General features: G+C 33.9%; 1 protein-coding gene across 10 annotated transcripts in view; it reads right to left on the bottom strand.

The window, feature by feature from the left end:
- Positions 1 to 8,454: 8,454 nt before the first annotated feature.
- Positions 8,455 to 13,480, bottom strand: part of Mtf2 (metal response element binding transcription factor 2) — a 62,759-nt gene continuing 57,733 nt past the window's right edge. For 8 of the 10 annotated variants that reach the window (XM_040289003.2, XM_078026757.1, XM_005327718.3 and 5 more), the window contains 4 exons: positions 13,121 to 13,226; positions 12,950 to 13,002; positions 12,732 to 12,836; positions 8,455 to 10,868 (listed from right to left, as the gene is read on the bottom strand). In XM_040289003.2, coding sequence (XP_040144937.1) covers positions 10,511 to 10,868; positions 12,732 to 12,836; positions 12,950 to 13,002; positions 13,121 to 13,226 — 622 coding nt within the window. In that variant the 3' untranslated portion in view covers positions 8,455 to 10,510. Of the gene's footprint in view, positions 10,869 to 12,024; positions 12,154 to 12,731; positions 12,868 to 12,949; positions 13,003 to 13,120; positions 13,227 to 13,480 lie in introns of those variants that run through there. The other 2 variants (XR_013427910.1, XM_078026759.1) reach the window with 2 other exon arrangements.

Genomic DNA, 13,480 nt, shown 5'->3' with positions numbered 1-13,480 from the left:
TAAAATGCAACCCAGCATTTTGTACTCCTGGACATTTATCACTGAGAAATGACAATTTTGTTCAAATAAAAACCTGAACACAAAGCAGCTTCATTTGTAATAGTGTAATAGAGAGTGTGTTGTCAGCTGGCTTGTCTCACAAATTTAAATAATAAAATTCATGGACAGCAGAAGGTGAAAACAGTGGATGGCTATTGTGTAGGGGTTTATGTGGATTCTATAGATTTAAGAAAGGCAGCACCCTGCCCAATCCTGGGTAAGGCACTCAGTGTCCATAAGGCACTCATACAGCTTTTAGTCCAATCAAAATATTGATTGGGCATTTTTATTTCTTTGAAGAGGCTGTGACTCCAAGTCACATTTATCCCAATTTTATATGGTCCAACCTTTTTACAAGTTTCTTAGCAAAAAATTACAGTTGTTGTTTGTGCTCTTCTGCTCAGGAAGTCAATCAGGAGCCCATTTCCCTATCTGTCTAGCCTTATCTCTTCCACCTGACTTCAATAGCAAAAACCTGAAAACAACCCATATGTTCTTGAATAAGTGAATGATTAAATTTTAGTATGTTCATACTATGTAATACTCTGCAGTATTTCAAAGGAATTCTGTATGCACATGTGTGCATGCACATGTGTTGCTGGGAGTCAAACAGGTTCTTTATACATGTACACTACCATTGAGCTGCCATTGTTCCGGGAGCAAACTCAATACATGTAACAATTTAGATTGACCTTAAAGGAATTGTGCTTCGTAAAAAAAAAAAAGCGTATCTCAAAGTTTACAGGGCTGGGGATACTGTTCAGTTGGTAGTGTTTGCCTCAAATGCACAAAGCCCAGGGTTCAATCCCTAGCACCATCAAAAAAAGAAAAAGAAAAAATTACAATATTATTTCTATTTAGAGATGTGAAATAGATTAGTGGTTGCTATGTGCTAGGAATGGAAGACAGATTATGACAAGACTTTCAGAAGCCCAAACATAAAATGGAATGGAGAGGGCTGGGGATGTAGCTCTCAGTTGGTAGAGTGCTTGCCTCACATGCAGGAGGCCCTGGGTTCAATGCCTAGCACCACAAAAAGAAAAAAAACTGAATGCAGAAAGAGACACCTAAAGATTTCTGTCAGCTTATTTAGATGGTATAAAGGGGGGCTTGTGGTAGAACATTTCATTTCTTGACACTGGTTACACAGACAAGAGATAAAATTCCATAAAACTATATACTACATAATAGTGCATTAGAACAAATTGTATAAAGAAAAATACAGAATCTCCCTGTACATTCTTTTTTACTGATTAACTTCCCATGAATCTATAATTATTGTGGAAAAAATGTTGGGGCAGAAGTATTTTATAACTGAAACAGGCATTAAAGTATTGGTATATACATATTTCTGAATGAATAAAGACTATAATGAAATAAAAAAGAACCTATTGAAAAACTGTCATTTTAGGTGCTAGATCAGTTGGATTTTAGTTACTGCTGTAAGTAGAAAGGTGAATACTCAGTTCTTCAGGGAACTTGGGGAATTGAACCTGATCATTTTTCATATAAAGTTTCAACTGTTTTCCTTTTTGAAGCAATTCCATATTCTAAAATACTACCCAGAAGTTATACTATGATGAAGTGTATCATAATATATGATTACTAAAAGACTGTCATTATTAGAAGTGGTTATTAGAACATTGCCATGGAAAGACCAAACCTGTTTATCAAATATTATAGTCATCATTTTGTGAATCTCTAAAGAAGTGGCTATTGACTTTTCAGGGACAATTGTGGCATACACACTAAAGGAAAAACTTAAACATAGGATGATTGATTCCTTCATCTATAAAGTTTTTTTCTGAAAGGGATCTCAAAAATTAAAGCATATATAGCACATGTAGTTGAGAAGCAGTTTGTTAAGTGTAATATAAAATACTCAATTCTTAAATTGCAAAGGGACATAAATTTTTTAAATATGCTGGGAAATATCCTTAGGCAAACTGCAAAGAATAAATAACAACAGTTTATCTGGAACAGGAAAAGTCTAGAAAATATTATGTAGACAGTGCATGTATTATCAAAGGAAATTATTTCCTGCCTAGCCACCCAAGGTAAGATCAGGGTACAATTCTCTTATATCCCTACAGCATATAATACATGCTACATTCATCACAATACACCCAAAGCAAGTTTTAATATTTTAGAATAAGAAAACTTTGAGAATTACTAAAATTCTTATATAAAGTGTGCCAAGGCAGAGGGTACTACACATAACATCTAGAATATAGCATTTCTTGATACACAGGTTAGGCACACTGAATTATTAAATGAAAAGTAAAGTTTCAAAACATGAATATTCCTTTTAATTAACAGGAACACAAATCTAGGAGGCTAAGGCTAAACATTGTACAACTGGGAGAACTTTTTGAATCTTAGTGTTGACTTTTTTCACTGAGCACTATTTTTTTAAATATATAATTATTTAAATATATAATTATTTTAAAATATTTAAATATATATTAAATATTTTTAAATATATATATATTTAATATCTTTATTTACTTATTTTTATGTGGTGCTGAGGATGGAACCCAGGGCCTCGCTTGTGCTAGGCGAGCGCTTTACCACTGAGCCACAACCCCAGCCCTGAGCACTATTTTTATATCATACTTAGGAAATAGTAAAACCTTTTTTTTGGAGGGGGGGGGGTGCAGTGAGGATAAAAGATCTCTTCCCTTGTTTTCCCCATTCTTCTAAAACACATTTTCATTTCTTTGTAACTAGTTCAGTAATTCTTTTGTTGCCAGCCAAGACACGACAAATTGGGGGTAAGCAGAGAAGCAACAAATTAGAAACAAAATAGCATTGTTTCCTACCAGTCAGGTTTAGATGCAGAAAGGGAGTACTTTTTACCCTACATGATATATACTCTAGGGTTTTCTTCTCAAAAGGATTGTGTCCTAGAAAATCTTCCTGAGGTGCCCATAAGGCATTCTTTCTATTATCCCAGTTTAAAGCATTTGGCTCTCTTGCATTCACTCACTCCTTGGGTTCACCTTTAGATGTGCCCCTTTCTGGTCAAAACACAAATTTTCCCTTATCTATTTGCTCCTTTTTTTTTTTTTTTTTTTTTTTTAAAGAGCATTGTATTGTAAGTAGTAGTTGGGTTCATTTTGGCAAAATCATACATGCATGCAATTTGATTTACTCCATTTCAGACCCTGTTCCCCTTCCCCCACCCTTTTCTTTCCCCTCATTCCCCCTATTCCACTACCTGAATACTGTGCTACCTTGAAATTTCTCCCACCAGATAAATTATTTCACTTTTAAACTCAGGTTTCCCACAGTCTCAGGACATGGACAAAATGTAGGCTTTAAACAAGTAACCACTAGTCCAATTTCCAAGAATTATTTCCATCTAAAACCATCAGCATTGCCCTTATTGTCCACATTCTTATCAGCATTCTGATCTTCTCCAAAAAGCCCTCAAAAGAATTTAAGATCTGCTGATGACAACATTCTAGGTGTTTCCTAGCTTGCTTCTCCCAACTTTCCCCAACTCATCCTGCCAAACAATTCCAAAGGCTTTTCCACATCATCAGGTTTAATCATGGTAATGACCCAACCTCTCAGTACCAACTGTTAGTCAGCCTTCTTTTACTGTAACAAATACCTGACATAATCAACTGAATAAAAAAAGTTTATTTTGGCCCATGGTTTCAGAGGTTTCAGTCCATGATCATTTGGTTCCACTGCTTTGTGTGAGGCAACATACCACGGCAGAAGCATGTAGCAGAGGAAAACCAATCACCTCATGGTCAGGAAGCAAGAGCGTAAGAAAGAGTTAAAAGCGGCTAGAGTCCCACTATTTCCTTCAAAGCTACTCCCAACTCTGACCTAAAGTCCTCCCAATAGGCCTACTTCTGAAAGGTTCAACCATCTCCCAATAGTAGCAAGGGCTAGAAACCACACTTTTTAACACATGGGCCTTTAGGGGACATTCCAGAGCCAAACAATACCAGCATTTAAAGTAATACTGCTGAATTTGATTAAATAATACAAGAGTGCAAAATTTTACATCTAACCATTTCCAAAACTGAAAGGGTGGAGAGGGGTTAATGTCGGGTAGGAAAGATAGTGGAATGATATGGATATCATTACACTAGGTACATGTACAATTGCATGAATGGTGAGTCTCTACACTCTGTACAACCAGTGAATTGAAATGTTGCACTCCATTTGTGTATGATGAATTGAAATGCATTCTGCTGTCATGTACAACTAAGTGAAATAAAATAATAAAAATTATCCTCTGAAAGTTGACATGGTCTTCATTGACAAGTGGTCAACTAATTGCAAATAATTTTTGCAAGATACTAAATAACCAAATTACTAATATTATTACAATTCATGTAATCTATACAGTAGTGTAAATATTGAATTACTACTAAAACACCGTATCTCCTCTCTGTTCCTTTGGGCTTATGACTATGAAATATGCAAATAAAACCATGTCATGTCAACTTGCTGTTCTTTAAAATGATACTTTGTGTGTGTGTGTATGGGTGTGTTAGTGAGGATTAGACTTTAGAAGGCCTTGCACATACTAAGCAGGCAGTCTACTGATGAGCTATATTCCCCAGAGCTTTAAAAAAAAAAAAAAAAAAAAAAAAAAAACCTCTGAGACAAGATCTTGCTTGCCTTGAACTTGCAATCCCCCCAGTAGCTGGAATTACAGGAATACACCACCACACCTGGCAGTACTACTTTTACCTAGGTTCATGCTAGGCAAAACACTATTTCTTCTTTCTCATCACACACAGAACACATGAAATAATTCGAGCTATAGTCTTATTATAGCTACCAGTTAATAAAAACCATGGTGCTATAGCTGCCAGGGAATTTTTGTTATCTTAAAGAAACGTGAAGTCCTATAGGGAACTACAAAATAGTCAACTTACTCTACATTATAGTCATATCTCAATTATCCAGCTGTCAATTTTCTAGAACCTCAACTCCTTCTATTTCATAAAGTAGGAAGCAACAAAATAAAAAAAGCCCTTTTGAGTAGTAAATTTATTTTAAAAAGCCATGTACTTTTTCTTTATAAAATAAACTCTCAAAGTCTAAAGAAATCATAATTGTAGGTTAACTAAGGTTTAAACGTTTATTTACATGAGTACTCTTTGTCCAGAAAACTTTGTTTAAATCCTTTCCAGTCTATAGCAGATTATGAATGTTTAGAAACTAGGTGGGAAAGAAAACCACTAAGTACACTGTGAATATAAACAAACATGAAGACTCCCACAGAATATATATGAAAAAACAAATATAAAAAAAAAATCACAATCTAAGGATGATTCTTCTATCCACATCCAGCTCCCTGTGAACACAACCATATTACAGTAACACCCAATACTCAATATTCATAATCTCAGTAACTAGGAAAGACTATCCTGCCAAAAATGATTCTAAAAGTATGAAATATTTAATGTATTCTAGAAAACCCTTCAATAAGAAAGCATTTTAATGTTCTGGTCTTAAATTGGCTTAAAGTTGTTTAAAGAACAAACTGTGATTTATAAACAGGTATCAAAAATGGGTTTCCAAAGATATAATTCTTCACCAGGAAATTTATATCTGGAATTAAAATAACAAAATCAAGGTTCTACAAAATTATAATTAGTATAATTTCACAAGGGACTTATCATAGAATACTTTTAGATTATGGAAAACTTGGTAGAAATCAAAACAGAGCCTCTTTAAGTCTTACATGAGTCAAGCGGCTTTGCCTCCCTTAATTCTCCCACAAGTTCCGTCTCCTCAAACTTCCATGTCTCCTCAAAGAAAAGATGTATTTACAAGGTATTTACGCAATTCTGTATAGGAAAGATTACCTTACATCCACTAATGTCAAAAACAAATATGTCAATTAGTGATTAAAACAATATTGATTACAACCCACTATCAATTCTAGATGCTGTTATTAAATTTAAATTGCATTTTGAGTAAATCTAATAATCAATTTACTTATAAAGTGATATATCAAACTGTATAAATGAGTGACTTATATACAGAATATCCAGGAGTTGTTTTTTAAAATCTTTTTTTTTTTTTTTTTTTTTTTTTTGGTGGTAGTGGTGCTGAGGATTGAACCCAGGGCCCTGTGCATGCGAGGCAAGCTCTCTACCAATATCCCCAGCCCTTTAATCTTTCTAAAATGCTATGTGACATGAAAAGTAAAACTTTTGAAAATGTTATTTTCTTTCAAAACAATTCTTTAATGTTTTAAACTGGGGATCAAATCCAGGGGCACTTTTAACCACCGAGGTATATCTCCAGCCCTTTCTATTTTGAAAAATGTTGTCCAGGATGTCCTCAAATTCTCCATCTCCTGTCCACAGCCTCCTGTGTGGCTGGGTTTGCATGTGTGCATCACTGTGCCCCATTAAACTTATTTTTACAGCCAGGTGTGGTGTGTACACCAGTAATTCCTGTGCCTCAGGAGACTAAGACGGGAGGATTACCAGTTAATGGCCAAGCCTTGGCAACTTAGTGAGCCTCCCCAATTTCAAATTTTTAAAAAAAGTATGAGGCAGTTAAGGAAATATAGCTCAGTGCTAGAGGTCCTGAGTCTAATACCTTACACCACCAAAACAACCCCCTCCAAAAAAGAGTGTTTTGTTTTGTTGTGTGTGTGTGTGTGTTTGTGTTAGGAGGGCTCCTGGTGGGCATTTTTTTTCTTTTTTATCAGCAATAAGGATTAAACCCAGGGGTGCTTTACCACTGAGCTGCATCCCCAGGTCTTCTTGTTTCTTGAGACAGTCTCTCACTAAGTTGCTTAGGGCCTTACTAAGTTGCTGAGACTGGCCTTGAATTTGGGATCCTCCTGCCTCAGATTCCCAAACCATGGGATTACAGGGTGTGTGCCAATAGGCTTAGATTTAACCTCTGCTTACTTTTTTTTTTTTTTTAAGATGTTGATGGACCTTTATTTTATTCATTTATTGCTAGGTAAGCACTCTAACACTGAGCCACAACCCCAGCCCCTGTTTGCTATTTATTTATTTTTTAAGTGCCCTAAATATGTGCAAGGCCCTGGGTTTAATCCCTAGTACACAACCTCTCCCCATTTTTTTTTTGAACTTTTTAACAAGCTTCAAAATATTCAAATTTTCAATATTTTATCTTTTTAGCACATAATGGTTGAATAAACTAGTTTAATTATCTAGCCCAGGTCATACAGAGAAGTGCCGAGTATCAAACTGACAACATCCAGAAGGGAACCAGTGGCCAAGATCAGGCACATGCAAACTCAAATGTTTTCCAATATCAAACAATTGCTCCTCCAAAACTTAACTGTTTGCTATAGCTTCATAACTTGTGCAGGGTACATAACCTTAATGTTTAAACTGCTCATGTAATAACTAAGGAAACATAAAAATAGCAATTAAATAATAAGAAACAAAATACTTTTGACAGGTAGGATTTAACTTCAGAGGGCTTAAATTCACTACCTAAAGTTTGTTGCGCCATCCACATAAACTAATTTTGCCCATTTGATAATATATCATGCCCCCCCCAATTGAGAAGGAATGTCATAGGGTGGAGAAAACAAAGCAATTCAACATCTTCTAGTAAATACAAGAAACAAAAAGTAGACTAGTGATTTCGAACATGTATTTTTTTGTTCTAACAAAAAGTACATTTTATATCATTTGTGAAGGCTTTTATTGGTTTGCTTTAAATTCAGTGGAAAAATCTGTTGAAGGACACATCTCATTCCTTGAGGATACTAAACATATATGGTGTTACTTAGTATCCAGTTTGTCTACTCACTTCTTATTCTATAAATTATGATCAAGTCAGATATTACTAGTTATCATTACTAAATATCTGACTTGATCATAATTTATAGAATAATTCTGATTACTCCTATTGTGCTCTAGTCTGGTTATTAAAGAGTCCAAGAATCCATGTTTATCAGTTCCTACTATGGTACTTACTAAAATCTATTTATTTTGGATTAAAATGAATACAGTGGATTATTTTTACATCTTTCTGTAGTCTAAGGGCAAAGTTTTTTTTTAAAAAAATAGGATATTCTTTTATATGAACCCTGACATCTTCTATATAAGCAAAAAGAAAATAAATAGTTGGGAAGACTGAATTTTTTTTTTTTTTTGAAGTTTGAGGACAAGGTAGAAAGAGATATATTCTCTTTGAAGTATGGAAGCTGGCTAAATATTATCTTATTTTTTTTAAAAAACCATTTAAGATGAACATGCTATAATTACTAATATCACGTGAGGGACAAGAAGAAAACAAAAGCAAAATTTCATAAAGATTAATTCAAGTAAATGTATCTGCAGTGGAGTAAGAAAATCCTTGCCTCCCTAGCTAAATAAAAGCAGTCAACTTTGCACTAGTGTGTATTTTCAAGCAAATACAAAAGCAAAACTCATTAGCTCTTTAAAAAATACACACATTTAATGTTGGTCTGTTTTAATTCTAAGTAAAGCAATTCCAAAAATACAAACTGAACATCAGAGCCATGTGAACCACCATGATAAAATAAAACAGACATTCACAATAATTACGTCTAAAGACAGTTCAGCTCAATAAATTGTCTTCCAAGTATGTTAAAGAAAGAGTTACTAAAAATACTGCTGGTGTTCAGTTAGAATTCAAGGACTTTGGGGGAAATGAAGTAATATGATACAGGTGGAGTGAATAAGGTTACACGGGATTTACATTTTCCATTACCCCTAGACATAAACAAACATTCAAAAATCAACACAAACTCTGTGTGTTATTCAAAATATTGCAGCTGCAGGAAAGGCAACTTTAAATTAATAGCTAGGGGGAAATCAAGTTTTGGTGGAGGTAAACAGAAGTGAGAGTTTTTAATTTGCACTTTTGTAAAGCTCATTTATACCTGGTCAACCAGGAACCAAATGCAGGACAACGAAGTTCTCTGCTTCTTTTGGCTATGTGACGAGAAAAAGTCATCTTTTGAAGATGTTTAAAGAAATAAAGCAACTTTCTTTACAAACAGTCAAATAATCAATTAATGGAATAAATAAGTACTAACCCACATTTTTACCACTCTGTCATCACTACACTTTATATATTTTTCATTTTGGTGGCAAATTCCCCAATTATTAGTCTAAAATCCACCAACCATTTTGTAAAAGTAAAATGAATAGCCACCAAAATAAGAATATTCTTCTGTTTACTCTTTGGCTAAGAAAGAAAACAAAACAAAACAAAAAGAAACAAGACAACTCTAACACTGGTGATAAAAGAAACTATTTTCTTTTTTTACACGTAAAATAAAGTTATCAATTTAAATCTTGGTACATTTTATAAAAACAAGAGGTAATGTTGTAAAAAAAAACAGCAGTAGCCTTAGCTGGCAACATACTGTTTGTTAACCCTGTGCAATAAAATACTTTGTTCATACTACACTTATTCAAACATTACTAACAGTTACTACAGACATTTCAGGAATCTTCACGGGACTCCTACAGACTTACTGTTAAAACTGAGAGACATTTACAATCATAATGTGCCATGAAAATTTGAAAACGTTACTTATAAAAGGAGATGTTGATATTATTTGAATTTGTTTTAGGTATCGAACAGCTGAGTTACAAGGACTGAAAGTGAAAAGCATTCTAAAAGCCCATGAACACTGTTGTTCACACCCTTCTTCAGTACACACTAAACTTGTCTGACACATTTCTCTTCATACATAGCAAGCAACAGCACCCAATAAAAGCCTGAGAAGAAATGCTGCTGTGTAAATACTGCAACTATTCCTGAAATAAAGAATTATGGGATATATACTCCAAAGCTGCCCATTCCCATAATTTGTATTGCATAGGTCACATATTCACACACATATATATACACACATGTGTATATATATGTACATGCAAAGAATATATTAAGACGACAATGAAGTCTAGTCACAGAGCAATTTACAGGCTCAATATATTTTTTTTACACTTTGCTTGAAAGAAAATTTCAATATTTTACAGTCTTTCAGTAGGCATTATATACACTGCACTTTATGAAATCTAAAAGGTATTGAAATAAATTTCTTCCAACATTTTGGTAACAAAACAGACAATGTTTCTCCAAAGACTTGTGCTATCTACATGATCTGTTTGCTCTGATAACCACTAATCACAAAAACTGACTCAATGGAATAATTAGAAAAATTATCTAACACCATGCATGGGTTTGAATCAATTTTAATATCCTATCCTAGAAACATTCTACAAATCTTAAGATTTAAAAAATTAAGTCTCTGTTCTGATTTGTAAAAGATATCTTTTTATGACAATATCCATAACATCAACAAGTACATGTTAAGGCTAGTATCATCTTCTTTTGTGATTTTTGTTGCTGTTGTTCTTGTTGTTTTAAGAAAGAGTTAAAAGCCAGACTTCTTTAGGGCTTTGAACGGTACCTACATAAAATGAGAGTGCAGTGAACATAATGTTCAGTCCTACAGTCAGGATGCAGTCGCTCCTTCCCATTCCACAAGATACTGCACCTTTCCATCAAGTGTCACCCGACGAGCCAAAACTCTGTATTTTTCGCCACATGCTATTCTACCTGCAGCACCAAAATAACTAGTAATGGAGTTTTTCAGATGATTAAGTTGTAACTCCTGATCTGCTAAGTTATTCAGAATCTCAGTGTTGAGTTCCTCAAATTGATAATCTTCTTTGCCTTCATCATCTTTTACAATTTCTGAGTTCTGAGTCTGGAGTGCTCTTCTCGGAAGACGACCTCTTCTTCTCCGCAAATGTGGTATTGCAGCAGGCCAAGATCTTCCTGTGCGAGTTCTTTTTCTGGAGTCAGACAACCTATGTAACAGAAAAGGCCAAAATTGTCTAAGTTTTTAAAACATCCTCTGCCCACAGATGTTCTCTGGTTTTTAGGATCACTCTACTCTTAAGTACACAACCTTGCTTACACAAAAATCAGCCAAACTAAAGTAATAAATGACAATCACTTGCTTTCCTTATTTCAGAGTCCATCACTTTTGTATAGTGTTTCTTCCTAACTAAACACTATTAAGCTTAAAAAAAAAAAAAGTAAGTTTTAAGCTAGGAGTTCAAGAGGCAAATTCTTATCAAAAGACTATAAGTCATATATTTTTAATAATCTCATCATCAAAAAAGCAAAAACAATAAAATAAAAAACTTTAAAAAATCATTCATTCATTCACTGAAACAAATATTGAAGATCAACTACATAAGATCCTGTTCCATGTGCTTAAATAATAAAATTAGAATAAAGGTTTTTAGTGAATTAAGTGAAGGAGTTAAACTATATAATGTTTGAGATCTTTTCAAACAAATGCAAGCAATTGATTTTATGCTATTATAACAAAAAAGGAGAATATAGCATGACAGCTAAATTCAAAAACTTTACAATAACATTTTTTTTTTTTTAATTTTTGTACCATGGATTGAACTCTGGGGCAGTTGGCTACTGAGCCACATCCCCAAACCTATTTTGTATTTTATTTAGAGATAGGGTCTCAATGAGTTGCTTAGCACCTCACTTTTGCTGAGACTGGCTTTAAACTCAAGATCCCCCTATCTCAGCCTCCCAAGCTGCTGGGATTACAGGCATGTGGCATTGCACTCGCTTACAATCACAATTTCTTTTTTTTAAATTAAAGATATATTTTTTAAAAATACAGAATATATTTATTTATTTGTTTGTTTATTTATTTATGAGATGCTGAGGATCGAACCCAGTACCTCATAAGTTCAAGGCAAGTGCTCTACCTCTGAGTTATAATTCCAGCCCCCAATCATAGTTTCCTAACAATCCAGCTGTGATATATGCTAAACATGTGACAGTGACCTTAACATTTAATACCCTAAACTGTTTCCTAAAATATAAAATGGAAAACCTATAACTAAAAAATTATTTGAAGAATTACATTAAAAAATGTACATAAAAAGCTTAGCAGAGTACCTAATTAAAGGGCAAAAAAAAAAAAAATACCTCATGCTAGGTATGGTTGCGCACACCTGTAATCCCAGCAGCACAGGACACTGAGGCAGGAGGATGCTGAGTTCAAAGTCAGCCTCAGCAACTTAGCAAAGCGCTAAGCAACTCAATGACACTCTGTCTCTAAATAAAATACAAAAAATGGATGGGGGTGTGGCTCAGTGGTTGAATGCCCCCAAGTTGAATCCCTACCCCTTACCAAAACAAAGCTCACATTATCACATTTTAACTCTTGAATTTAGAATGTTACATTATTTAAAAGATCATTTTTTGAATTGTGAATAAACTTTAAGAACGTGTAAAACTTGAAAGCAAGTAATTCCGACCTCAAGTAGACTTAACTTTTCATATTGACATGATGGTTTTGGAAAAATGTATCTTTCTAAAGAGTTGGGTTAAATAAAATTTTAATAAAGGGGACTGACATATTTTTCACAATTCCAAATTTAAAATCCTTTAATTGACAAGGCTTATCAGTATCTGATAAATCAGACACGATTCGAATTATTTTTTAAAAAATCAGCAAGACACTTTTGTTAACAGCAACATTATAAGGCCTAAGAGAAAGGGCACAGTCTCTAAATCCTTCTATCAACTGCCTCTGAAAGATAGACTATTCAATCACCACTGGGGTAGGGGTGGGGGTGGGGTGGGCACATCCAAGAGAAAATTGTTACAGAATAAAAACATAAAATGGCTACCCATAATGCCTGGAAATGCTAGACGAGGTAGTTTCTTTTGCACCGGAAGCACCCGTGAAATCCACATCTGAGGTATTAGAAGAATGTGCAGGACCCTCAGTTCTCCTGAGACAAGAGAATTTAAATGGTATAACAACTATATTACATAACAATAGAAATACTAATCACCCCCCAAAACTTTTTTTCCCTAAGAAAGAAGAAAATAACTTTCTATTTACCCTATAGAACAAGGTAAATCCAAGGTAGGACTCTCTGTAACTGATTCCTTATCCTGGAAAAGAAAAAAATATATACTTAAAGCATAAGTCTACAGTAAGTAAAAACATTAGCTTCTTAGTAATTTCATTCATTCTTCCTCTCTGAGAATATATATCAAAATAAACTCTTACCAATGGTGGCTCAGCAGTTTTTTGAATCATTTTTCTTGTGTATGGGCCAGGAGGACGACCTACAGATTTTTTCTTTCCTTTTTTTTCTATTCCATTGCTTACTTCTCTGAAACAGAAAACCATTATGTATTTAATCTCTGCATAAAGAAAACAAAAATAGTTTTACACATGTACTTAAATATATACAGATTTTACTTTTATATTAATGTCAACAAAAACTATATTAAATTTAAGCTGGATCTACTAGTTTATAGGTATAGATAATACATTCTAATTTTAAACAAATATTTCTTAACTTGAGATTATGAAAGGTTTACATAAGAAAGGTTTAAGGGAAAAAAAAAATGTTCTCTTTAGTTC

The sequence above is a fragment of the Ictidomys tridecemlineatus genome, chromosome 11, assembly GCF_052094955.1.
Source record: "Ictidomys tridecemlineatus isolate mIctTri1 chromosome 11, mIctTri1.hap1, whole genome shotgun sequence".
NCBI lineage: Eukaryota > Metazoa > Chordata > Mammalia > Rodentia > Sciuridae > Ictidomys > Ictidomys tridecemlineatus.
This window is presented reverse-complemented; position numbering and strand designations above follow the sequence as displayed.